This window comes from Phaenicophaeus curvirostris, chromosome 1 (genome assembly GCF_032191515.1).
Source record: "Phaenicophaeus curvirostris isolate KB17595 chromosome 1, BPBGC_Pcur_1.0, whole genome shotgun sequence".
NCBI classification, from domain to species: Eukaryota; Metazoa; Chordata; class Aves; order Cuculiformes; family Cuculidae; genus Phaenicophaeus; species Phaenicophaeus curvirostris.
Window position 1 is genome coordinate 157900513 of NC_091392.1, and position 27338 is coordinate 157927850.

The following is a 27338-nucleotide window of genomic DNA, read 5'->3' on the forward strand; positions in this document are numbered from 1 at the left end:
CAGCCTCCTCTTCTCCAGGCTAAACAACCCCAGCTCTCTCAGCCGTTCCTCATAAGGCCTGTTCTCCGGCCCCTTCACCAGCTTTATTGTTTTTCTCTGGACTCGCTTCAGAGCCTCAACAACCTTCATGCAGTGAGGGGCCCAGAACTGAACACAGTATTTGAGGTGCGGTCTTAACTAGTGCTGAGTACAGGGGCAGAATAACCTCCCTGGGAACTGAGCAGTTTTGCTAAACTAAAGGTTCTTTACTTACAGTTATCTTTACGTCCTTGGTAATGTCTTATCTCTTCTATTTATAGTTCATGCCACTGAAAAAAATCAGGCCCTGGCACAGGGTGATAAGTTTTATCTCTGGCATAGCCCCGCCTTTTTTTTTTTTCCTCCTAAGGAAAAGGATTTTCAATAAACAAGAACTCTGTTTCAGAAACAACTGGAAAAAGCAGAGTTATCTAGAATTTCACAGCCACATGAGCTGTTTTGGAAAAACTTCTGATGAGTAATGGCAACATGCGAGTTTCCTGCTGCGCTACAGAAGATAGCGGTATACCTTGTGTCATGAGGAAAAGATGACTTCCACTGTCACTTGATGAAAAGTTGTAAAGACTTCCTAATATTAGCGTACTGGTGAGTAACAACCTTCAGTTGCTGTAACAGGCACTTGAGTCAAATGTGATAGATCCAAAACTGATGCCTTTAATAATCTAAGTTCCCTTTACTGTCAGGGAATATGAAATACACTCTAGAAGTGTCTACATCTCCTCTCATAGTTAAGCTGTAAAAAAGCCGTTTTTTGTGATCAAGCTTTCATCTTTCCCTAGACTTAGCAACATATTTAAAATAAAAACCAGAGCACACAGTGAGAAAAGTAACTACTTTTTTCCTTTTAATATAGATGTAGTACAGAATGTTTAATTACAGCAGGACAGTGCTTCCAGTTAAATAAAATTAAAAACCTTTGTTTTCCCCAAATATAAAATTACTAAATTAATGTCTTAAAAGAATAAGAATATGGAAAAAGCTTTAAATTATACCACCATTTACCACAGTAACCATGATCACCAAATTACATACTCCATTGCTTTGGCAAAAAAGTTTTTTCTTTTAGTAACTGCATATAAACCTAACATAGCAAAGACTGTATACATCTTTATATTGCACTTATTTATATACAGGAATAAATGATCTGTAAAGTCTGCATATACTTGGAATGAACAAATTTTCACAATGAAAGCAGAAGGATAAGAGCTGGTATGAATATTAAAAATGCTTAGAAATGTAATACATTTATGTACAGACTGTATGGACTGTATTAACAAACAATATGTACATAACAATTTACTACTATTGATATTTTAGTATAACTCAGTGTTCATTAATACAGACCTTTGGTTGTATTTAGTTGTTTAATAAGACCTAAACTCACATACCTCCAAAATGCAATAAGGTATAAAATAAAGCACAACAATTCGCCAAACGGTACAAAAACTACTACTGTCAGTTCCATTAAACCCAAAAAACTAGTGTCTCTGTCTGGCCCCAAAATAGTTCTTGTACTTGGAATCGATCTCTATGTGCCTACACAAAAAGAACACCTGAATGTTACATATCTGCAAAATTACATCCCACAACACTTTTGTGCAATTCATTTTAATAATACTTTCTAATGGAAAAGAGAAATTAACTTCAACTTTATAGTTTCCAACACGCAGTTCAGCAATGACATTGTGAATACTTCTAAATGTTGCCAGAAGGATCAAAAATATGTGGCGCCTCCCTTACTCTAAAAGACTACTACCTGTAACTGCTGTTTGCTAAGTGTGCTCAGACATTCGTATGAATTATGCAGCTTGCACGTGCCCAACATTTAGCTTCAAAATCGTCCTGAGTTTGCACACGATGAAGCAAATCCACATACTTTAAAAAAAGAACATACTTTCCTTTACAAAACAATCATGCAACTGAAGAAGAATTGGGCATCCCGTGAACTGTTGTGCTTGTTGGAGTTCCACTTATGGCGTTGAAGATGTGTAGCGAATTAGGCATAACACTGGTCTTTTCTTCAACCGGAGTTATCTTAAAATAGAAAACATGTATTTATCAAAATGCTACAAAACGACTCAAGCATTTATACAAAGGCTAACCAATTTCATAATGTGTTGCTATTGATTAAACTTCCCAGTACTTTCTCAATTGCACAGAATTTCTTTTTGAGGACGGTGACTGTTTTCAGCCACCTGATTTAGCCACTAGATTTAGGAAGATGGGAGTTATTTCTCCAACATAAGTTCTCCTAATTTAGGTACTACAGTGTCCTCTCTAGATGAGTCTTGGGTAGCTTCTCCCATTTCTCTTGTTAATTTTCAAAAGGAGTTTCACAATGACAACAGGCTTGCTTTTTGCCCTTTTTTTTTTTCTTTTTTTTTGCCCTAGAAGTAAGATTCAAGTGTTTCTTGTCAAAAGCTACTGAAGCACCAAAACAACCTCACCCTTAACAGATATAAATTTACTGATGCTAATATTAGAAATATTGAAAAAAAAGAGAATTATACAAAGATTAAGAGCAGAAGTAAAGAAAATTAATTACCATCCCATCTGATCATATTGGCAAGCAGCAAGGGAGAAAAAAGAATTAGTTTAAGTTTCTTTTCTATATTTTTCATACAATTTTTGCAGCTGTTTTAAACCCACACTATTATAAACAGCTAATGGTTTCTTCAATAACATTAGAACAAACATTGTGAGAAGCTGTTCAAAACACAACAACAGGTAGGCACATAAAGGAGACATTTTAAAAGACTTCAGAGACAAGTCTCATTCTTAGCCTTCACAGGAGTGATCAATCTAATTCAAAACAACCAAAAAGCCCCAAAGAAGCCAACAACGTAACATGTTTCAATTATTTACAGCTAATTATATTTGTATAAAAAGCACACATTGGTAGGCTACTAGTACATATTGCTGCAGAACTTCTGTACATATCCTGTTCACACTATCTTATGGGGATCAGTTGTTTGCCCCTTTTTCTCCTTTGTTACTTCTAGACAATGTCATTCACTCCTGAAGTTTCAAGCTTTACATGCTTTTTCCTATCATTAGTTTTTGGAAACACACACTTGAGCAGTTTTTAAACATACATATCCCGCATTGCATTCAAAGTACTTTTTTGCTTGTGTACAAACTTCCTTTATTTCCTTTTACTTCTTCCTATGCCAGCGGAATACTGACCTTTCATTTACTGTCATTAAATTATCTGACCAAACTATTTTCTTTTTTTTTTGTCCCAAAGGACTCTTCTGTACACCTAATTCTCCCATACACCTTGTTCACCTTACTCAGCTGTCGAGTCAATTGTCTTCCTTTCTAAACCCCTCCACTGCTTTCTGCTTTTCAATAAATCACTCTGAAATACAGTCAAACTGTCTCATTTTTGTCAGCTAAGCAGTCTCTTTTCCTGTTCCAGGGATCTTTCAAAACTGTTTTCCTCTACAGGCATATCTGAAAGATACTGTTTTTTATTAAAAAACACCCAACACGTGGATTCTGACAAAACAGTATTAACTCCCTACAGGTCTTGTTTCATGAACTTCTCTATCACTAGCAGTTAAAAAAGTGTTAGTTTTGTGGTAACCTTTTCCCTGTGATAGTATAACAAAAGAAGAGAATGCAAATAAAGCCTATACTTGCTGTATTCTTGTGCTTCACCGAATTATATCATAGCACAAAGGTTATCATAGCACAGTACCTGAGAAAACCACGTCAGGAAATAACACAGAGCCAGAAAGCATGTGAAGTGAACCTTAGACACTCACTATCTTTGAATGGAAAAAAATATCACCATGAAAGATTTGGATACTCTCTAAGCAAGTGCAGAACAAAGGCAAATCTTTCTTTGATAAGCCTAGGGTTAAGCTGTTATACCAGCAAGCTGACTAATTTTTTTGAGCAAGTATTTCTTGGATAACATTAGAATAGTTTAGAGATATCAAAACCAGTAAAGGAGTAAAGTCATTGCACATCTAATGGACGCAATCCTGAAAAAAAGCTGGAAGATTAACAGAGTGCTTAAACGTCAGCTGGACTGAAGGCTACAGGTTTGATTTTTCCTGTACAATCTGATTTCTGAGTAAAGCCTGTGGTTTTTGTATGGACAAGAGAACTGAGAGCTCCTCTTTACATCAGTTGTCATCAAAATTAGGATGCATCAGTTTCTAAACTAAGAAAAGTTGCTATTATATATCTAAGGAAGTCTCATAGACATGCATTTGTAAGGTAAAATATCAGAAAACACAGGTATTTCTTGTGAGCCAGAAACACAGATCTTCAAGATTAAGAACTATGACCCAATCTATGAATCTGGGAAACTAAAATGATGAATATGATGAATACAAATGTCAAGAAGTCAGGGATCATGCATAACTCTTCAGCCCTTCCTGTCCTCCTGGAAACAATATCCTTGCCTATGAAGTCGGGAGATATTTCTACGGGAGACACCAGATGCATCTCACTCCACAACAGTTCTGTTTTTCATCTCTCCAGTATCTCCAGCTTGTCTGTAGTGGATTCCCCTCAAGAAAACATGTTCAAATACCTCTTGAAAGATGTTTAACTCTTTGTTGCAAAAGCAAAGGCCTATACCTCCAAAATCTAAGGAAAAAGCATTAAGCTTACAGATCAAATACCCTTACAGTTACCAGGAAGTACTGACTAAAATGAGCTTTTTCAGTCACTAAATAGAGACCCCCATTAGCACATATATGAAGTATAAATGGCATAATTCATGTCATTATATTTGTTTTATCTTTACTGAAGTCTTCCTCTCCTACAAAAAAAAAACAGACTGGTGCCACCATATTTTACTTTCTTAATGAGGAAGACACAGTTATGAAGTTCACGAAAGCATCTGCAGAAAATTCAAAACCAGAAAAATAAACTCTGAAGTTCCACAATTCCACGATATGCTTGTACTCCAGTAGAACAGAAAAGAAAATTCTTGGGTGAAGCACTGCACATACTTTTCCTACTGGGTTCACATTACAGCTACATTCTGAATGCCGGTATGTAAAATTTAATTTCAGCACCTACTTGTTCATGCATTATTTCAGAAAGCTCTTTTGCCATTTCTCTGTAGTTGGCCTTCATTTCCTCTTGATATTCCAACTGATCTTCCTTTATAAGTCGTTCATTAACACCCAGAGCATGTCCACAAGCTTCAACAAATTGCCTGATTTCAATAAAATAATTTAAAAAAAAAATCAATCAGGAATACAAAATCCAAAAGATTAATTAAAAGTGCCAGCCTACAGTATGTTTTTAATGCAGTCAGAACAGTAAAAGATTTAAAAGTTTAGAAAAAAAAGAAGTTATACAATACCAGTCTTGAAAAAAAGGTCAATCTTGCCCCTGAAAAACTTACCTAAAAACTTCCTTTAGTAGCTTTACTTTATTGTCTGGATATCTTTTGGTGTTTGTGTCATCTAAGAAAGCCCTTGCATATGCTAATGGACCAGCATTAACCTAAAAAAACCAAGAATTACAAAATATGTCAGTTCTCTGACATATTACCTTAGCAATAACATGTACCACAGGCTTCTGTCCCTCCTTGGGGAGGAATTGTGTATTTCAAAAAAGCTGGACTCAGGAAAGAAGAAAACTGCTGGAGCTGGAACATAAGAGCAGGAAGGGTCTCTACAGCACTCGGTACGAGCCTGTCCTGGCACAAAGAAACCACTGTGACAAAGGAAAGTAACTGCTAATATCATACATTTGTCATCTCTGTTTATAAAATCAGGGTGGGAAAATGAACTAAATCTACTACAGTTCGGTCTGCTTATCTATTAACTATTACCCATTACTTCTGCAAGCTGTAAATTCTGCAGTAATTAGCAGAAATTTAATTGTGCTATTATGACAGCTACATGAAAAATGGATTCGATGATTTCTGACTGATCCCTATTACTTCTTTATATTAATAGCATAAACCCCTCCCTTCTCATTCCAAATTTGCAAATGCTAGCTTGACAACTTGCTGATTCTGAAAATTTGTTTTTGGTTTTTTTTTTCTTTTTCTTTTCTCTTAAACATGAGAAGAGTTCATTTCAGATGACTGCGTTTACTCTTCCTTTGATTTGAATCGGTTAACAATAATAGAACACAAGTTTTGTCGCTCAATTCTACCACACTGATTTGTACATTCTACAACTGATTTATGTACTTTACCTTGGTAAATCTAATGGTTGCTTTATGCATTCAGTTCTCTCCTGCCTTAAAGAAAATGTCACACAGTGACATTTTCTGCTGTTACCCTCCCTCCTATATTTTGGCACTCCCTCTTCACCTCCTGAGGGATCTTACTAAAATACAAAAGCAACCGTGGAAACACTGAACACACTATGAGCGTGTTTACATCTCAGCAAAATACACTCATTCATCCACATATGGGAAGTCACTATTTTACAGTGTTTCAGCTTTACACCAAAACCTGATGGGGCTAAGACCACCATAGGTTCTAGAGTTGAATTTTAATCCTTTCTTGTAACTGCCCTTTTCCTGATCTGGTATTGCCTGCAAACAGTGAGCATGTTTATAATTTAAGACATCCTTTAACACACAGAATAGAAACTCATGATAAAATGCTACTTACGTGATTTTTCAGGGAGAGAAGAAAGGGAAATACCTGAACAGCAAAGTACAAGGTCTTACCTGAACACTGACACTTCCTTGTAACTTCAGCTGCAATTTGATCATATCTACTTCAGCTGAAGAGCAAAGCTGCCTAAGTTCTGCAACCTTTTTACTCATTTCATCGATGGCTACTTCAATTGGGTTTAAATCAGTGTGATGCTGGTACATTACTGGAATGCGCTTTTTCACATACGGAAAACAATGTATAGCTGTGGACAGAAACACGTTTAATAAAGTTAGAAACAGTTCTTTTAATAAGGTGTGTTTTGATAGAATTTTATGCCAAAGTCTCATCTTGATATAATATATTATTAAATTGGGCAACAAATTATATGTCAGTAATCAGAAATACTACTGAATGCACAGGGAAATGAAATAATGAAAATGTAAATATGCATAGCTTTAAATGCACTACAGAAAAGAAAGATCAAGAAACAAACCATTGGAACTTAATTAAACTTAATTGGAACCGTAAAAAGAACTGTTTATCATCCACATATCTCAAAGAAGAGAAGAATAAACAATAGCTAAATTGCATCTTCTATTTCCTCACATGTATTAGCTACAGACAGCTAACATTACAAAGTCATTTACTTAAGCAGGTTTTACCACTATATTAAGATGGTGATACAGAAGCTCTCACCTAACAGAGACAAAACACATAACAGACTTATCCTAAGAACAAGGAAAACTAGACTCTAGATTCACAATTCTTGAAGCTTAAGGGGAAAAAAAATACCCCAAAATAAACCAAATCATTTGAGGATTATCTCTTGAAGAAATCAATCTGAAAAACCTAGTTTGGCTAAAAATATGAAAAGTATTTCAGCTGATAGCTATGAAGGACTGAGTGAAATGTATAACTCCACGGAGAACAGAATTAGACCATTTGAATTCAAGCTCCCAGTAAAAGTGCAACTTGTTATTTCACAAATTCAGACATACACATTGCCAGACACACCAAACTTTTCATTATCCCCTTAAAATTATATTAAAATGTTTTGTATCAGTGAACTATATATCTTTAAAGTTTGAGCCCATAGGGACGACAGATGGGCACTCTCTCTCTCTCCCCTCTAAAGGTAACAAATAAGAAACTAAAAGCACAGTGATTAGACCAAAGATACAATGCAACAGAGGCTGGAAATCAAACCCGAACCTGTCCTTTAGGCAGGATTTGGTTTTAGAGAAAAGAACCAATGCTGCACTTCACACTGAGCCAGCAGTGTGCCCAGGTGGCCGAGAAGGCCAATGGCATCTTGGCTTGTATCAGAAATGGCGTGACCAGCAGGTCCAGGGAGGTTATTCTCCCTCTGTACTTGGCATTGGTGAGACCGCTCCTCGAATCCTGTGTTCAGTTCTGGGCCCCTCACCACAAGAAGGATGTTGAGGCTCTGGAGTGAGTCCAGAGAAGAGCGATGAAGCTGGTGAGGGGGCTGGAGAACAGGCCTTATGAGGAATGGCTGAGAGAGCTGGGGTTGTTTAGCCTGGAGAAGAGGAGGCTGAGGGGAGACCTCATGGCTCTCTACAACTACCTGAAAGGAGGTTGTGGAGAGGAGGGAGCTGGCCTCTTCTCCCAAGTGACAGGGGACAGGACAAAGGGGAATGGCCTCAAGCTGCACTAGGGGAGGTTCAGGGTGGACATCAGGAAAACATCTTTCAAGGAAAGGGTCATTGGACACTGGCACAGGCTGCCCAGGGAGGTGGTTGAGTCACCTTCCCTGGAGGTGTTTAAAGGACTGGTGGATGAGTTGCTGAGGGGCATGGTTTAGTGATTGACAGGAACGGTTGGCCTCGATGATCCTGTGGGTCTTTTTCAACCTAGTGATTCTGTCATTCTGTGATTCCAGGAACTGAAAGAACACTGAAAAATCCCATACTCAAACAAGCAAGCACAATAAAATCATTCCTCAATGTTTTATAGCAGAGGTGAGCACAGGGGAGGGCAGATGCAGACTGCAGATTAAAAAAAAAAGTGAAGGGTAGTTAGAATACAGTCAAATACGAGATTTACCTCTTTTGCCTGTGCTTAGGGTTTAAAGAAATCACATCAGGATCCATGTATTCTCAGATGTTCATTTATAAGTGTTTTAGTATCACGTTTAAGTATTACTTTCAAGTATGTACTAATTTTAAAAGGTTGCCTTATCTAACAGTATTTTGGTATACTTTGTAATTCTTGTCATTCCCAACAGTCATTGTGTGACATCTTCTAAAGGACTTCTCTGACAAAACACACGTCACATAGAAAAACTAGTATTAAGAATTATCTTAAACAACAAAATAATGAGCAGTTTTCTTTTAAAGGAAATTTCCATTAAATTAGTACCTGTCAAAATTGTCCGTCGCTTACACTGTTCTTCTACTCCTCCTTGTCTCTTACCAGCTTGGGTAAAAGGCATCTCAAACATAAAGCGACGAATGTTATGAGTCCTTTCAAAATCTGTTTTTCTTTCTTGCAACTCTTTTTCTTCAAAGTATGGAACTACATGTGTGACTTGAATATATGCATATTTCGAATCTAAATCTTTAGGATTTACCTTAAAAAAAAGAAAAAAAAGAATCAAACAGCTATATTGTGAATAAAGTGGATTCAGTTGTAGTGACATGACTTTCAGAAATTAATGAATTAAAAATTAATTAAATTTGTTCTATGATACGGTTAATACGATGAGATGTGACACTACGGAAGTAAAGCTTTTGGTTGTTTTTAAGGGTAAACTTAATAGGAGATGATATTTTTTTCCTGCCTTTCAACAAGTACGGCTGTTAGACACACATGTTTGTGTGCCAGCTGAGTAACTCAGTGATCCCGGAGTATTTCAAGTGGATTAGTCAAAGTAATATACTAGAATGTTTTAGACAGAATAAAAATCATACTCTGCCAGAATCCTGAATCATTTTGACATTTTCAGATCCAAATTTGTCAGAGTAGAGTTTTTGAAGTCTTTGGGAAATTTCTGAGAGAGGCGTGAGTTTAGGTTCCTTATAGATATACTCCTTCCCATCTTCATCCTCAAAGAAACCCTGTAAAAAACAAAGTAATCAAAATCTTGGGGAAAAAAAAAATCACATAGTGCAATGATTAAGATGAACAAGCTGTGTGTGGTTCAAGGCAAATATAGACATTTAACATCAGGATTCAAGCAAACGTAAAAGGAGAGAAATAATAAAAAAAAATGTTTTCCTAAGAGAATTAAACCCACCTCCTCCCCCTACTAAAAATGCAATTATCAACTACAGAATGAGTGAAAGATAATGGAAACACACAGTTAGAATTTTAAAGGTTTACTGTAATTTTACAGTGTGCCAAGCCTTTGAGATAACTTTTCTTCACTTTTATTTAAAAGTGAACTTTCAGCTCTGTTTCACTTGCCAAAACAGAAATTATATTGCCCAACAGGACTCTCTAGTTCACTAAGCAAGCATTTTGGCAATGATTCACATAAAAACAATCTGGGATTTTTCTCTCTGCAGTAATAAAAAATTAATTCCAGAAAATGACATTTCATTTATACAAAAATTTGATCTTGTACTATATTAGCATTTACTTTATTTTTATTGCTTAAAGCATTTGTTTTAAAACCATAACTAAACGCAATATAGAGCACATGGAAAGTGAAACAGGTCATTGGTTTCAAACAACAAGCCATGTCTGAGTTCATGTTTGAAATCAGAAAATAAATATTTGTCATAAAGAAAACAGACAAAATAGAAAAGCACAACATATCATGTGTAAACACAGGCTAGATTGACAAAAATACCCACACCAAACTACGGAGAAATGCAGTAGGTTTTACTGCATTGCTTGCTTTGTAAGCAATTACTGTAATTACCTCAACATCTGTTTCACTGTCTGTAAACTGGTATTGCTATAAAGTTGTAAAAGACAATAGAACACATGTAAAGTTATACTGCTCAGAGTATTTTACAATTCTCCATGCTCAGCTGAACAATTAGCACCTGGGCTATGCATGTAGGAGGTGTATTACTTGATACTGCGTGATAGCGTACTGATACAGATGCATTCTAGACATCTATTAGGAGATGTGAAGCTGTCCAATACACAGCCAGAACTTTTGTTCGAAGCATGCAATGCTGATGCATAGAAAAGGAGTGATTTGTTCTCTAAATGGAACTTAATGTTACTTTTTGAATTGCAATGGCTATTAACGCATACCAATCTAAGAAGCAGCCTTGCAAACCACACTGTAGCACTACAGACATTTAGTCAATACATCGCTGAGAACTGACATTACAGAAAACTTACCGCTGCCTTAAGGTAGTAAATAAAAGAAGAAAAACAAAAACAAGCAAAAAATTTACTGAGAAAATAAGGAAGAATTGTATTGGAACGGATAATTTTTTAAAACTATAATACTGATAGTGTTTAATTATTTCTTACAGACCACATTTGTGCTTTTTATGTCATGGTATCAGTACAGGCGATGAAATAGGACACTTTGTAAAATAAATTCAGGTTTTGCTTACTGCATAGAGCAGAGAAAGTTAAATAATACTCACCTGCCCAAAGAACGCTACCCTGAAATAAGTTCCCAGCAGCCTTTTGCCTGTATGCATAACTTCTGTTACTTTACTGTATGCTCGATGAAGGGTGTCATATAAATGAGCAAGCCTCTAAAAATAAAAGAGCATAATCATGAGGTAAAAGAATAACATAGAACTTTGCTACCTTAAAACAATGAATTATGTCTTTGTAGTTAATAGCCAAATACATCGTTCTTTTGAATAGCAGTAACAGCTTTAGCACTTGTATCAGAATGATGATATATGCAAGATAAAACTTTGATGGTTCATATTTAATAAAACCTGCTTTAATTATTTAAATTTAAAACAAAAATGTCAATATCAATATTTCAGTTACTATTTTGATAGTCTTGTTCCATTATGTGCAATGTGTCGTACTGTTAGACTAGAAAATTTATGATTTTTTTCTTGCTCAAAATTACTTATGATGAATTTTGTACCTCAAAATCTCGCCGTTTTTCATAAATGGGAATTATAAGTTTATATATGTCAGCAATGAGTTCATAACGTTCTGCCTTCCAGAGTCCATCAGCACACTGCTCCAACAATTCCATCAGCACATCCTAGATTTAGACACACATTCGAGAGAGTAAAACAATTAAGTACTAATGAAAAGCACAGCAAATAATTACACCGAAATTTTTCCCAACAAAAGGGGAAACCTCCAAACAAAATTATCTACATAGTATACTTAAATTATTGTGGCAATCAGAAATTGCTAAAAGGAAACAAAACAAGCCACAACGATCTGAGAGTGCACACGTATCTTGTATTTATGAAGATGAGCTTTTTTTTCTCTTAGATACTCCTGATCATTTAAGTCTCCAAATGACACCCGTACAGGGCCTAAACTCATCTTACCTTGTAACGTGTTTTTTTCAAAGTGTTTTTCCTTGGGGTTTTTTTTGGTTTTGCACAGAGAATATTATTTTAAAAAGGCAGCTATACACACACTTGACTGTAAAAGTTCTTAAGGAAACTAATCAAACAAATTACATCAACAATAAGTCAAAAAGACAATACTAAAATCTGTACTCAGAAGCAATTATTAAGGTATAACAGTGGAATTCGGTATACTTGGCCCAGAAGAAGAGACACATCACAACAGTTAGAGAAACTGAAAATCCTAAAGGGTCAAAACAGAGTCACAAACAAGAAACCACCTGAACTTTGTTGGGTTTGATCCTAATATCCGTGTAACAAAAAGATAGTTATTTAAGGTTAGATAAGAACTATGCTTACCTTTATGTTAGAATGGAAGCGTATACTTTGCATTAAAGCAGCTACAATTATAAAAGTCCCTCCCTTCAATGTGTCATAATTCTTTTTTTTTTTCCACACATCTGATTTCTTCTCCTTCAATAAGTGGAACAAAACTAAGGTAAAGTTATTACTTTGCTCTAGTTTTAATAAATTTATCTGGCTAACTCCATTAACTCAGTTATAATGAACAATTTTACAACTATTCTGGAACACCTTATAGCTTCTGTAAAAAAGCTGTCATGTACTTGGTCACAGCTTGAGTACAACATAACCACAGTGACGAACTCTGCTTGCATCCACATAACCCTAAAAGACCTCAGTCTTCTTCAAACATGTTTGGAGCTCCAAGAACCTCAACAAGAATCCAAGTCAGAGTGAGAGGTGTCAGAAGACATCATATTTCTGCTTCTGGAGACTTTCTGGTACCACTTCTTGCATTGCAGTGGTGAAGCCAGAAGCGGGAAATAACTTATTTTATCCTCAGGAGGGATCCAATGCTTCTTCCTTCCCCTCTTCCCTCTGGCAGAAGACTAAGGCAGCATAAAGACATCACTAAGAAAAGCCAACTTTAATACTGAGAGCAAAAAAAGACTGAAAAATGCCACCTTTTCTGTGTGTTGCAGCAGCCCCTAAACCAACTCCTTCTTCCCCACACCCAGTCTTTATAGGGCTGCATAGGCTCCCCGGTGTCTCCATCCTCAGCAATCAGATGGCGAGAACAGAAAGATCAGTGTCAATGCTGGATCAGAAAGGCTGTCCAGCACCACTTTACAACAACAATCTTAACGCAGACACCCGAGGGCATCCAAATGCAGCAAAGCAGCAAAATGTTTGCACACTAGAAAAAATATAAAGAGCAAAAGCTTCATGTGGGGGAGCTGATAGAAGGGAGGAAAAGAACACAACATTTCAGGATGACTTGTCTCAGTGTTCATCCATCCTCATGGGAAGAGGTTTTTTCCATATATCCAATTAGAGCTCTCCTCGCAACCTGTAAGAACAGCCTCTTACTCGTTTATTGTGCATCTCTTTTAAGAGTCTGGCTTCTCCCCTAACCACGTCATTATCTGGACTTTGCCAAAACCCTGTTGGTCGATATTCTGCTTGAATTTAGGGGGGGCAGCACTAGGCACAAGTTGATGTGCCAAAAATGCAAAGTAGGTGGGGGAAACCCCATTGCCCTCCACTTCTTGACTCTATGCTCTTTCTAATACAACCCCGCATGTATTTAGAAGTTATACTGCCAGTACTTAAAAGGGGTTTATGGGAAAGCTGGGCAGAGTCTCTTCATCAGGGGGTGCTGTACAGATAGGATTATAGGTAATGGTTTTAAACTGAAAGACGGGAAATCTAGATTAGATACTAGAAAGAAATTTTTTTACTGTGAGGGTGGTGAGACACTGGAACAGGTTGCCCAAAGAAGTCATGGATGCTCCATCTCTGGAGGTGTTCAGGCCTGGCTGGATGAGGTTTTGGGCAACCTGATCTAGTGGGAGGTGTCCCTGCCCATGGCAGGGGCATTGGAACAGGATGATCTTGAAGGTCCCTCCCAACACAACCCTTACTATGATTCTATGCAGTTGGCCATCGCTGCCACAAGGTTGCGCTGCCGATTCCCTTTCAACCTCTTGAATTCCCAGGTCTTTCTGCAGAGATGCTGCCTAGCCAGTCCGTATCCAGCCCACAGCAAGACTGGGTGACTTTTTCATACATGCAAGATTTTGCATTTGTCTTTGTGGAACTTGGAGAGGTTTCTGTGTGCCCTCTACTGTATCAGTCACTCCTCCTCCATTTAGATTCACCCACAAACTTGACTGTATCCCATGACCTAGATTGCTAATGAAGATGTTAAACAATACCAGCCTGAGTAAACCTGAAGAACACCTGTCTTCTCCACCACACTTGAAGTATCTGGTATGTTTGGGTAAGTACCTATTTCTGTTTTTCATGAAAATATTTTTTAATATTGAATTACACTGCACGTTGATCACTCACAAGAGCTCTAACACCATCTGAGCTGTGAAGCTCTTTCGTTTGCCAATCTGCAAGTTAGAGTAACTCCTCTCATGGAAAGCCATAGCTAACAAGAGACGGTAGAGGCTGTCTAAATATCTGTGTTGGAGCTGTATCCTAGCAGAGTTTATTTTGGGAAAAAAATCCAATAAATCTGAATTAAATTGTTTCCAAGCTTAATCTGCACAGAACTTGGCACCTGCCACAGCCCTGTCAGCCACAGCTCAGGCCTCTCGCAGACGGACTGCTTACAGCAAAGTCTAGCACAGAAAGGATACCAGGTTGCAAGCTTTTACCTTCCTATTTCTGACACCAAGATTTCTGGTTCCACAAGGAGAATTTGACTTGTGCTGCAGAATAGGCTGTTTTAACAACTGCTTTAATTAAATCCATGCATTACTTTAATTAAAAAAACAGAAAAAACCCGCAACAAAACAAAACTTACTTTTTTTTTTTTTTCCAACTGGCTTGTTTAAGTAAGCCAGGGTAACCCTGCCCTGAGAGAGAGTGCTTTCACAATGAACATTAAATTGTGAATTTTAAGAAACTTAATTTTTAAAATTAAAAACTACATAAAGTCTTGACAAATTTCACTTAATTAGGAAGACTTTATATAAGCTGGAGAATATAAAAGACATTTTGTCCATTGTAGAAACATGAAGGGATCCCCCCTGACTTCTCATACTTGTAATTTTGGAGATTTAACTCTGAAGCGAGTAGCATACTAGGAAATCCCAAGTTTTAAGAGAGAAGTTCCACATGACTGTGACCATGTATAAGAAGAATTCCCATCAGAGCATCATTCTGCTCAGTAGTAGTAAGGTACAACTCAAAAGATATGTTTCTGCTTTCTAATTTTTGCACCCAATTGATCTGTCATATTATTCTTTTTTTAAATAACACACTGAGAAAACATTCCGTACATTAAAACATTCCTGTTCATGAAGGAACTAAACTACTGTTTTGAAGGACTTCTGTAAAATACTAGACACCTTAATTTATCTATGATTTTCAGTCTACTAAAACCCAAGCATTTCTTCCCTATTATTCCTCTTCCTGGGCTGAACTATAAGGAGTTATCTGAAAAATAGTTAAATATTGAAAAAAGTTATGTTACAATACTACACGATTAAGTTTAAAAAGGGTTGCTTGCAGGGAAAAGTGAAATCTGGCAAGGTGTGATCTTTTCGCAAGCTCCACAGGGTTATAATTTCATTCTTGGCTTACTTCCACTCTATGGAAACACTGAGAGATGGAAATAAATCTGGGTAGGGTTCAATGACCCAGAAAAAGGAGTACATTCTGCTTGCAGGGAGTGACTAATGAAAAAAGCCATTGCAATTTAAAAAATACAAAAGAATTTATCTCTGACAAACGGTTTTGTCAGGTAGACACTGACATGGATTTTCAACAAAAGTTTCCATCAGCTCCAGTCACTAGAGTCAAATCCTGGCTCGCTCACAGCAGCTCACAGTTTTCTTTGAGTAACATGCTAAACGCCACACTGGGTCAGGAGAATCAGCGATTTAAATAATATAACACATAAATTCAGAAAAGCCATCTGCTATTGGATCTCTTAGGGAAGAAAAAGCATACATTTCTCATATCAAGTAATTCAAACTCCTGCCTTCTCAGAAAAAGGCAAGTCAACAATTTTTTGTCTTAAAACTATAGAGGCAAAGCAGTACCAGAACTTAAGAGTAACACACAGGTACCCTAGGCCTAAACTACCAAGTCTTTCACCTGTTCCTCCTATATCTGTTAGTACGGCCATAATCTGCACAGTCAAATAATTTTGTCCTACACATACAAACTTTACCATATACAAACTAAAACACAACAGAAAAATATTTTTGTTGTACCATTATGCTGACACACCAGGGATTTTTCCAACACAGCTACTGCAAGCAGTGGTCTGTCCCTCCCTTGCCCACCTATACTGGCAAATACGTAGTGTAGACACAGCTCTTCATAAGCAAGATCATTCATAATCTTTTCATACAGGCTTCTTAATAGTAACATTTACTGTAGAACAGCACAGATGGATCAGTGAGGACACAGGGAGTGAAGCTTAAGCCAGAAAAAAAACAAAACCCAAACACCGGCATAAGTTTTTACTGCTGTTAGTAAAACCACTTTATGGCATATTTGCTTACAGGAGCTGTAAACCAGCAAAACACAGTAAATACATTGTCATGATTGCCGGTGTAGTAACAAAACAAATCAAAGTCAGTTTTAAAAAAGAAAATCAGATCTTGTTACCTCTAAACTACTCTACTGTTCATCCTTGAGCTTAAAACTTCATTTTGCTTACTTCCATTGCAATAGCAGTGTTGAGTTGATGCTTTTATTTAAAATACAAGGTCTGACACAAACCCAAGACTAACCCTGTAGCTCAGGAACCAAGAATGAGAGAGAAGAGACAATGAGATGGTTATAGAATATGTCCTAACCTATCGCAGTGAGACAGGGCTGAACACGATCACTTCACTCAGTACTAGTGGATGCGTGTTCAAATACAGATGTTTTCTTCCTCTCACTCAGAAAATGTCAGCGTGCAAGAGGAAACAGCAAGTTAACATCAAGTTTCTTGTGAAACCAAAGAAATCTACGATGGAAACTTCTGAATTACTGAATGAGGCTTATAGTGAAGAGATCTCAAAGGTCAAGCCAGGGCTCAAAGGAACTTGTTTTTTTGTTGGTAGAAGACGTGAAAGCAAAACTGACCAAGATCCTCAACAGTCTTTCAGATGATCTGTGGAATTGTTTTGAACATTGGCAGCATAGTATGCAGCTGTGTGGCAGCTCAGAAGGGAACTACTTTGAAGGCGACTGTAGTTCATGTTTTTAATGTGTTAAAGAAGAGTTATAGGCACAATCTTATTTATTTTTGTGCCAGACTTGGCAAATATATATAGGTAACTCTCTAAGGCTGGACAGCTCATAGAAAACTTTTATTTTAGTTTTAGGATAAGAAGAGCAGCTAAGAAAACAATTATAACATCCATCATATTACCTAGCCTCTGGATTGAAACACAAAACTCGGAAAAATAAACAGCACTTTAATGTGCATCAATTCCAGCGCTCTTATGTTTACTTACTTCATTGAAGTGAACATCCTGCATTCCAACATCCTCCATCATTGAAGCCTCTTCATCTATATTAGGTGTGATTACTCTGAAAGCAGTACAACCTTGCCTAAACATCCCTGTCATTGAAAAAGAAGAATAGACAAATTTATTTTTCCCCACCAGGATAACGTTAGGCCATTTTGTGATGCTGGATAAGGCAGAAGCCGTACTTAAATGTACTCACCACCAAATTACTAGATAAAATAAAAAAAAAATTCCAACCTCCCACTGCTTGATTAAAATACTAGATCTCACATTACCATGTAGGTTTAAATAGGTTTTAAAAAACCACAAACATTAATATTGGGACTCTTGCCTACTAAAATAGGTAGTGTCTGAATCTTCCTATTGTATCTTAAACCTGTGTCTAATCCACCCCACCCTAAGTCTGAGTTAATAAAGGTAGCTTTTACAGTATTTAATTAAACTGGTGTGAAGTCATGCTGGTACTGTATAAACAGGCCCTGGCATATTAGTTTTCCCAGTCTAAGTAATATGAATGAACTGACAACAAAACGATCAAAGGATGGTGGAGGGGACAGCGTATACACTACACAAGCATCCAGCAAGAGCCAGAACACGGAAAAGGCATCTTGCAGACCTATGACTTTGCTTCATTTTGAATAGCCATGTGAAGGAAAAGCTAAAAAGCTGCAAATACTACTTTGCCTACAAAACCAAAGCACAAGCTCAACATCATAATCAATTTTAAGAGATCTCTGAAATTTTCTTCTAAAGGTCTATTTTTCTTAATAAAAAGCTATATCATCTTTTATTTTTTCAGGCCTCTCACTGAGAACTCTTCTGAACCTACAGATGAAAAACAGTTTTCTACCCTATCTCATGGGTCATTAGAAACTCACTTTTACAGACAGCTGCTAGGACAGAACATTTGTACAAATTTAGTTTTAACTTCTCTGGCAATGCCAGTCTTCCCCACATGCAGTGAAAGACTGTTTGCTGTACAAGAATATTCACTGATAAGTTTGCTTTAGAAAGGGTCTGACTTCAGCTATCATTAGATCTTGTGCAAAATTGAAATTTTTATCTTCCTAAAAATTTTACTGCACCTTAATCTGAAATGCTGCTCCTTAGATAGGCAAGTGTACTCTTAAACACATCAGTGTGCTATCAGTTTAGGTCAGATTTTTTTCTTTGGTGAACAATGAAATGCCTACAGCTTCCTCATGTGAGCTATTGTTTTTCCTAAACTAGAATAAAAAACTATAAACATGAAAGTAAGATTCTTAAATCATACCTTTTCGTGTGAGATATTCTGCAACCAGTGCTGCTACATGGACATAGCACATTGCTGCCTAAAACAGAAATAATAACAATCTTATATATGGCAATTATAATGAACTACAGAAAACAAGGCAGATGAGCCCTACCCTGAGATAATTTCTTTGGTTTTCCTTTTTGCTGCTTTGCAGCAGATGTCCTATGACTGGTGAGAATTCTCCACCTCACCTACACATAACAGTAACTGTGCAAGAACACTCACTGCTCCTTTAGCAGAGCATTGAGCAGCATGGACAGCAGTACACAACCTGAGAGCGACCACAGATCACGAATTACAAGGCAGGGACACCATGCTATAATCAAACCAGGCAAATCTCTTTTTGGGAGATATTTTAAGTGTTACGTGAAACAAGAATGCTATTAATTATTCTACTCAACATCTGATGATTCTTCTGCTAATCTGCTCCAGACCAAGAAAAATGTAGAAAAGACTGCTAACAGACCATTCAAAAATTCAAAAGCAGGAGAAAAAAAAAAGATAAGAGATCTGATATCTGAATGGAATTTAAGTAATTTGGTAGATGTAATCCAGAAAACAGAAGACAAAGAAGAGCGACATGCTAGTCTTTAGATATCCAAGAAGTTTTATGAAGTTGACAACGATCACTTTTGTCCATAGAATGGACAAAAGAAGGATTCAAGATTCTTCTTCTACTAAAAAACATTTAGGCTTACGGCAAAGTGTTACTCAACTGTAGGTCTCAACCAAACAGATTAAATACAAAGGCTGCAGAATTGCAGACACTGGATATGAAGGAAAAGGGTAAGCATCAGAAATTCTCTCTAATTCATACTTTGCATGGGGTTGGGCTTGGCGATTTACAGAAGTGCTTATCTAGTTGTACAGTCAAAGATTCTAAGTTTTTAATCAAAAAATTTAAAACAGACTTGAAAAGGACTTAAAGAGCTTGTCTCCTAACAGAGCTGATGTTATTTCCTTCAAAACACAAGCTAATAACAGTATATTGTTTATGACTTGTGTTGTTGCCATAGAGAATAAAATAATTGCTGTACAAATAAATAAGTAAGTAGGAGAGTGGCTACTGTTTCTTGGAGATATTTACTGACTTAGATGATGCTAAGTTTAACAAATGTGTTTGTGAAAGTCACTGATGTCATGCAGTATGACTTGCAGATAGAACAAACTTCCAGAAGGAGACAGAATTCATTCTGTACGCTGAGAAAATACTTACATAAAGGAAAAAAAATCCTCACTCCCAGCTTTTCTTTTTGTTAGGATTAAATATTATAACAGCACAGTGAAATCTGATAGCTTTCTTTTATCGGACAAAAAAAAGGAATTTGTCAATTTTAAGAACATTAGAAGTTTTTTTAATAAGTAGTCTGGAACAGAATCAAGCTAATTCTGTACAGGCAACTGGAGAGGAATTCAAGGAGTGGCTTTAAGTGTTTTAGCAACTGATAAAGATATTTTTAAGTAGAAAGTCTTTGTCTTCTGTGGTTTGAATCAAGCATGTAATTGGGTAGGACAAACTTATCAGCCACAGAAACTAATCTACTAATGATTAAAAATTTATGAAAAATGCTTATTATATTACATACTACCAGCAACATATAGTGCATTCCATTTCTAGAAAGATAAGCTTAAGCTTATTATTAATTTAGATATTTTTTTTCTCTTACCTCAGAAAGATCTCCATTTTTAACATGGATCCTTGCCATGCTGTCTAACCACGTCTTCCTCAGTTCAGGTGTACTTGCGTAAGACTTTGCCAAACTGTATTGGAGGTCTACAAGCATTTCTGGATCATTCTCATGCTCCTTCATCTGAGCTGTAGCCATCAGTACTGTCCGAATCCGTTTTGTTAAATCCTTCACGTCAGAAGGAAATGTAGTGTGCTAAAACATGGAAAAGTTACATTAACTACTACCTTTTTCTATTTTCACATAATAAAAAGTTGAAACATAATTGAAAATGATGCTATGAAAGAGCTTTCAAGCATCCTTCTACAATATGGAAAGAAGGATAAAAACAGACCTTTATCATTTTGTCACTGTTGGCACAATTATTGATGATGGAAAGAGACTGCTGAAATCTAGTTCCTCCAATTCCAACAACATCAGCAATTAACTGGCTTACTGAAATAATAACCTTGACAGAAACAAACATCTTGTTAGTGCATATTTCATTAAATACCCTTGACGTGTACCAATGAAGCAACTGTAGAGGAAGTTTTGCTCTTTTTAATTGAAAGATTATTCCCTTAGGTAAATTTCTTCTTTTTTTTTTTTTGCTCTAAGTTATGTGTACAATAACACAGGCAAGAAGAAACAGACTTCTCTACGTGCAATGCACATGCACCCTCTGTTCTGAAGACAGACTGCTAGATGACTTAGCCAGAGATCACAGAAGTAGTAGACTATTGTTCCCAGCTTTTTCAGAACACAAAATCTTTCTATACATTTGTTTTACTCTAGACTTTTATGTGCTTGTTTCTGCTTTCTTTTCTTCTTCAGATGCAACAGGGTATGGCATTTAACAATCTTATTAACATCTACAAAGCAGAACATCTGCTACTGAAAAATAAAATTACTTCCTACAAAACACAGGGCCATCCAATTGCTTCTAAACATTTCCTTGTACTGAACAAACTTTTATTGCCATCTTCTTACTCTTGGAATAGCACCAGCCTGGCTTGTACCCAAAATAATTTTTATGTCTTTATCTGACAGCACTTTGCACACTGGAATGCAACTGTGCACCTACACATACAACATTTAAAAAAAAATAAAAGAAAAGAAAGAAAGTATACTAACTTGCAGATGTGTCCTAACAAAAGACTTCTTCCCTGTGTAATCAAAGTTAGTTCTCATTAAGGAGTACAGTAACTGTGAAGCTTCGGTACGAATTGAGCTCAGTTTGGAATTACAGTATTTTAGGATTTCATAGCACAGTGCAGAACACATATCAGCTCTACCTTCGTAAAATGTAGAAGGAAACTGAAGAAAAAATAGAAAAGAAAAGTTATTCATTAAAATTAGCTTCAGTTCCTGATAAAACAAGCATGTCAATAAAAATACAAACATAGTAATATTTCCAAACCATGGAAAAAATACAGTTACTGTAGTTTATGACATGAAACTATTTTTACAGCAATCCAAAGCACAAATATTCCATACTGCTGGGATAAGACCAGCCCTTATTCAGCAATTTCAATTCAGGATTTTAGTTCTTAAATTTTTACATAGTATATTGCTAACTAAAGAACTGGATAAGTACTTTAAGATTAATTATTTTAAAACACCTTACCTTATAAATAAGTGTCTTTAGAGCAACAAAGACATTTTTCAATGCTGTTTCAGACTGATTCTTTTGAAGGAAGCAGACGTATACATCAAACACTTTCTTCATCAGTGGATTATGCCCATGATCAGTCAGTAGCTGATTCTTTAAATTGATAGTGAGAATTTAGGAGTTTTGTATAGCAATACATTTATACACAGATCAAACACAGGCAGGAAATAACATAATAATCTGCGTAATACTACCGAGATGTTCAATTTTACAAACATATCTGAATTTTAATTACATATTTTTAATACTTCTTTAGTATTATTTATAAACTGTTGGCTTCTGAACGGACTTATAGAACACGATTGTTTTTAACAGCTTTTAGTTATATCAATAACTGTTGCCAGTTCTTCCAGAGGCTCGCTCAAAGCATCAACATGCTTTGGTTACGCTGGCTTTAGCAGCTCAGACAGTGGAATTTTCTCATAGCACTACCTCCCACTACAATGCTCTGAAAAAAGCTTCCCCAAACTAAACTAAACCCCCACCCACTCACTGTCTTTCATCACTGTCCTAGAACTGAAAGGGTTCTTACAGCTCTTTAGCTCCATTCCAACACCAAGGAATGAAGAGCAAGAGATCAAGAAGAATCAGTTGATTAATACCTGGCTCCAAACGTGGTGTGAGGAGCAAAACCTTGGGTTCTTTGATCATGGACTGGTCCACGCACCTCCAGGCTTCCTTACTAGGGATGGGGCACGCTTGTCTCCTAGGGGTACTAAAGTCCTCACAAAATCTAGCAGGGATCATAAATAGAGCTTTAAACTAGACGTGAAGGGGGAGGGGGACAAAGTCAGGCTAGTCAGGAATGAACCTGGAAGTGGAACTCTACTGTCTGAGAGATGGTGTGCTGGCAAGGACCACCAGTACATCACCACAGAGTAGCCTCTTCTCCCAAGTGACAGGGAACAGGACAAGGGGAATGGCCTCAAGCTGCACCAGGGGAACTTTTAGGCTGGACATCAGAAAAAAATTTTTCATGGAAAGGGCCATTGGACACTGACACAGGCTACTCAGGGAGGTGGTTGAGTCACCATCCCTGGAGGTATTAAGCTAATTGTATCCTGGAGAAGAAAAGAAGCACAGCCAGCAGGTCGAGGGAGGGGATTCTCTTCCTCTACTCCACTCTCATGAAACTCAACTGGGGGTACTGCATCCAGCTCTGTGGCCCTCAGCACGTCAAAGAGACAGACATGTTAGAGCAGGTCCACAGGAGAGCTATGAAAACGGTCAGAAGACTGGATCACCCCTCCTATGAGGAAAGGCTGAGAGCTGAGATTATTCAGCCGGAAAAAGGGAAGGCTCCAGGAAGACCTCACTGTAGCCTTTCAATATAAAAACGGTGCTTACATGAAAGATGGAGAATGACTTTTTATCAGGGCATGTAGTGACAGGACATGTGGCAATGGCTTTAAACTGAAAGAGGGTAGGTTAAGATTGGACTTAAGGAGGAATTTTTTTTACTGTGAAGGTAGTGAGGCACTGGCACAGGCTGCCCAGAGGAGCTGTGGATGCCCCATCCCTGGAAGTTTTCAAGGTCAGGTTGCATGGGGCTTTGAGCAACCTGATCATATGAAAGATGCCCCTGCCCATCCATGGCAGAGGGGTTGGCCTAGATGATCTTACACAGTTCCTTCTGACCCAAATCATTCAATGATTCTGTGATTTCATTTTTGTGCAGCTGATTGAACAGAAGCTCCTGGTTCTACCACCTGTTCTGTTTGGATCTTGTAGACTATTCTGGCATACTCTTACCTACTTTCTCAACACATTACATATGGATAACCTTCAAGGACTGTTATTTCAAGTGTGATGGGAAGCTGATAACTAAAAAAAAAGCAATGTTCACTCCTCTTTAAATCCTCAAAATCAGGTCTCTTCATTTTCAATTCTGCCATGAAGTCTATGGACAGAACTGGTTCTAAACCTTTAACGTTTGGAAAAGTTAAAAAAAAAACCGATATAGGAAAGGCATTGCAAGTGGGTGTGCTATAAAAAGATTCCACAGGACACGTGCAGTGACTGATACAACTAAAAAAGTGTTATTATTGGACAAATTGAAAAAAAAATACAGAAAAGGAACACACACAAATTACTGTTAATTAACGGATGACTTAATGTAAGAAGCCATGTTCAACAGAAAAGTCTGATAGTGTCCAATTACGAATTATGGTGCTGCCATACAACAGATACTACTTAAAAATACTTTTTTTGCAAAGTTATTTATGGGATATGTTAACACCAAGTCAGGAACAAACCTTAAAAGCTACTGTGAATAATGACAGAGTATCCAGAATTATAAGGCAAACTTCAGTGGCAATATTTGCTTCAAGTAAAGACTGGTGAAGAACATCTGCATCTGAATGGCCATAGCCTACAGAAATTTCAAAAGAAGAGTAAGTGCTGGATATACTCATTTAAATGTTTCTTATTTCCAAAAGACTTGCTGAACTACGAAAAAGATTAATAAGTAAAAAGCCTGACAGAAGTTAGTATTCAATAAAAAAAAATTAATATGCATTTAAATATTTTTCCAAATACATGCATATAATAATTCTAACATTATTTGCACGAGACCATAAAATACATTAAGCAAAATGTCAACAATACAAGCACTAAACAGCAGTTAAAAGGATAAATATCTAATGTTTCATATATATGTGTGTGTATGTATACCCATGTTTCTATAGAAATGTCCACAGTTATATATACACACAAATATATATTCTTAAAAGAAGTACTGCAGTAGGATGGAGTTACGGCTGAAAATAAGTACTGGTAATTTAGCAATGTCCTAATGATCTCCAAGTCACTCATAAGTCAACCATCATAAAAATACAAACCAGTAAGAGTTGAGGGAATACAAGCATGTACTTATACTAAAGATCCAAGTAGTTAATTCAGCTCTCTACCAAAACCATGCAATAACTCTATACTTAATCAAAAATATTTTATTGCTTCCAGCTCCATACTGTAGTCAAATAATATTAGAAACAGATCCTGTTTCAGCACAAGTTATAATATGTTGCTTATGTTCCCTAACACTGATCTTAAAGAATCAGATTGACAAACATGCCCTGGTTGTTTTATAAAATATATTAGATTTATAGTCAACTTAGCATCACTAAATCAATGACAAGCACAAAAAACTTCTTGAGACTAAGGAAAGAACAGAAGAAATGACATATTCTTTTATAATGACACCTGGCCACTTCTTTCTGCACCTTCTTGCTTCCCTGGCTGCTCTATACATGCACAACCATAACCAACAGGTTTCTCTGGATTTATACATTCTTTCTGTTAGTAAGCATACGCCTCTTCACTATCACCTTTTGCGTTCTCTCTTCCTCCTCCCATTTATTCCCTTTGTAGTCTCAATCCAACCTCATCCTTCACCTCTGTAATAATGGAAAGCTTTAACACAAGAACCATCTGCCAATGTTTTTTCGTTCAGTAGAAGAAAGGTGCAAGGCTTATTATAATACTAAGTAAAAACTGTAGTCAATGGACAGGATTCCAAACAGTTCAAATTTTGTTCTTCATGTAAATAATTTAGAACAAACAAACAAATGGGTCATTGATTACTCTGCACTATTAGTAGAGGAAGATGTTTTGGGCAGGATGCAAAGTTAGAGGAACACTCAATTGAGTTGACTTAAAAGACTTATTTAGAAGTGCTTTTTTCCCCCTCCATACATGCTAAAATTGTCCTTCTTTCAATTTGCAATTTAGAGAACCTAATATTGTACTCTTCATGTGTACCTAACATACTGGATTCACATACAACTTTAAACGTGGAACTACAATTACCACATATAATATGGATATCCGCCTGGTCTCACATATGAGCATGCACCCACACATTCACACTACTGCACAGTAACTGGATTTAAAACCATCTAAGAACACTGAAAATGAGATAATCTCTAATGACTACAAACCTGACAGTGATCATATGTTCTGATTTGTAATAGCAGTATATCTCTTTTATTTCAGTATGTCAGCGTGTCAGTAACCTACCAGCTGTGCTTCTCTCTCCAACCCCAACAATCCACACATAAATCTACATTCTTGTAGTTTGTATTGAGATGCTTTAGAAATTTGAACCGAGGGCCTGATTTCTTTCATACTTATGAACAAAACTATACTGAAATTCCTCAGACATGTGATGATACCTCTTAGACCTTTATTTCGGTTCTATTCCTTGCTTAAATGATTAGAAAGGGAGAAAATAAGTTTATCATTTACATTGATAGATAACTCTCTTGCCAAAGAATTGTGATTTTTGAAACAAGTAAAGCAACTATTTCCACCATATACATAATTCTCATATACATCCCACACAAGATTTACTCAAGTTCTGACAATTGCTTTGGCTACACCATACAGACAAACAGACAACTAAACAAAACTAAAGTTAGACGAAAAGACCAAAGATACAAGAATTGATTTCACATTTGACACAGCTTTTATACAAATGTATTTTCACCCTGTAAAATCTTGGTCGACACAGGGTGTAACATCCCTGATATTCATCACATGCCCAACTACTACCACTTCATGCAAAATTATCTGAAGGAGAGACTTTCCTTCATAATTTCCCTCAGATAGGAAAGAACAGAAAGTTTCTTTATGCATAAGCATGCATTTATTAAAATCTTTCAGCTCACGGTTTCCTAAAAATCATTAAACTTCGCCAAGTTCTGGAAGCATGAAATCTCCTTCCATAGGCTGCAGAAACAGCCACCTTATTTCCCAGAGCTCTTTTTTAAAAAAATATAAATCTACAAAGTATTTTACCTTACTGACTATGTCATCACATGATGTAAAAGATCTTTTATTTGTGCATCAAAAATCACTTCAATATTATCATTATAAAGCAGTAGCAGACTTGATTACAAGAGAAAAAAAAGTGATTTGCCCAGCTATATATCCTTCCGGCATTTTATTGGACATCTTAAACAGGTATAAGAATGCAATGATAAGCAGAGGGGTTTGGTGGGACTATGCAATAAGTCCTGTGCAATTTGACTGTTACTTTATATCACAATTAATGAGCTAAAAGATTTTAAGAGACAGTTAGATAT

At 36.6% G+C, this 27338-nt stretch overlaps 1 protein-coding gene across 16 annotated transcripts in view; it reads right to left on the bottom strand.

Moving 5' to 3' along the window:
- Positions 1 to 860: 860 nt before the first annotated feature.
- Positions 861 to 27338, bottom strand: part of DOCK9 (dedicator of cytokinesis 9) — a 120597-nt gene continuing 94119 nt past the window's right edge. For 14 of the 16 annotated variants that reach the window (XM_069878801.1, XM_069878783.1, XM_069878756.1 and 11 more), the window contains 15 exons: positions 24510 to 24625; positions 22210 to 22347; positions 21717 to 21899; positions 20938 to 21051; positions 20583 to 20798; positions 18895 to 18952; positions 17607 to 17713; positions 11670 to 11792; positions 11206 to 11319; positions 9562 to 9708; positions 9011 to 9221; positions 6700 to 6890; positions 5414 to 5514; positions 5083 to 5221; positions 861 to 2073 (listed from right to left, as the gene is read on the bottom strand). In XM_069878801.1, coding sequence (XP_069734902.1) covers positions 1951 to 2073; positions 5083 to 5221; positions 5414 to 5514; positions 6700 to 6890; positions 9011 to 9221; positions 9562 to 9708; positions 11206 to 11319; positions 11670 to 11792; positions 17607 to 17713; positions 18895 to 18952; positions 20583 to 20798; positions 20938 to 21051; positions 21717 to 21899; positions 22210 to 22347; positions 24510 to 24625 — 2081 coding nt within the window. In that variant the 3' untranslated portion in view covers positions 861 to 1950. Of the gene's footprint in view, positions 2074 to 5082; positions 5222 to 5413; positions 5515 to 6699; positions 6891 to 9010; positions 9222 to 9561; positions 9709 to 10517; positions 10554 to 10951; positions 10958 to 11205; positions 11320 to 11669; positions 11793 to 17606; positions 17714 to 18894; positions 18953 to 20582; positions 20799 to 20937; positions 21052 to 21716; positions 21900 to 22209; positions 22348 to 24509; positions 24626 to 27338 lie in introns of all 16 variants that reach the window. The other 2 variants (XM_069878828.1, XM_069878820.1) reach the window with 2 other exon arrangements.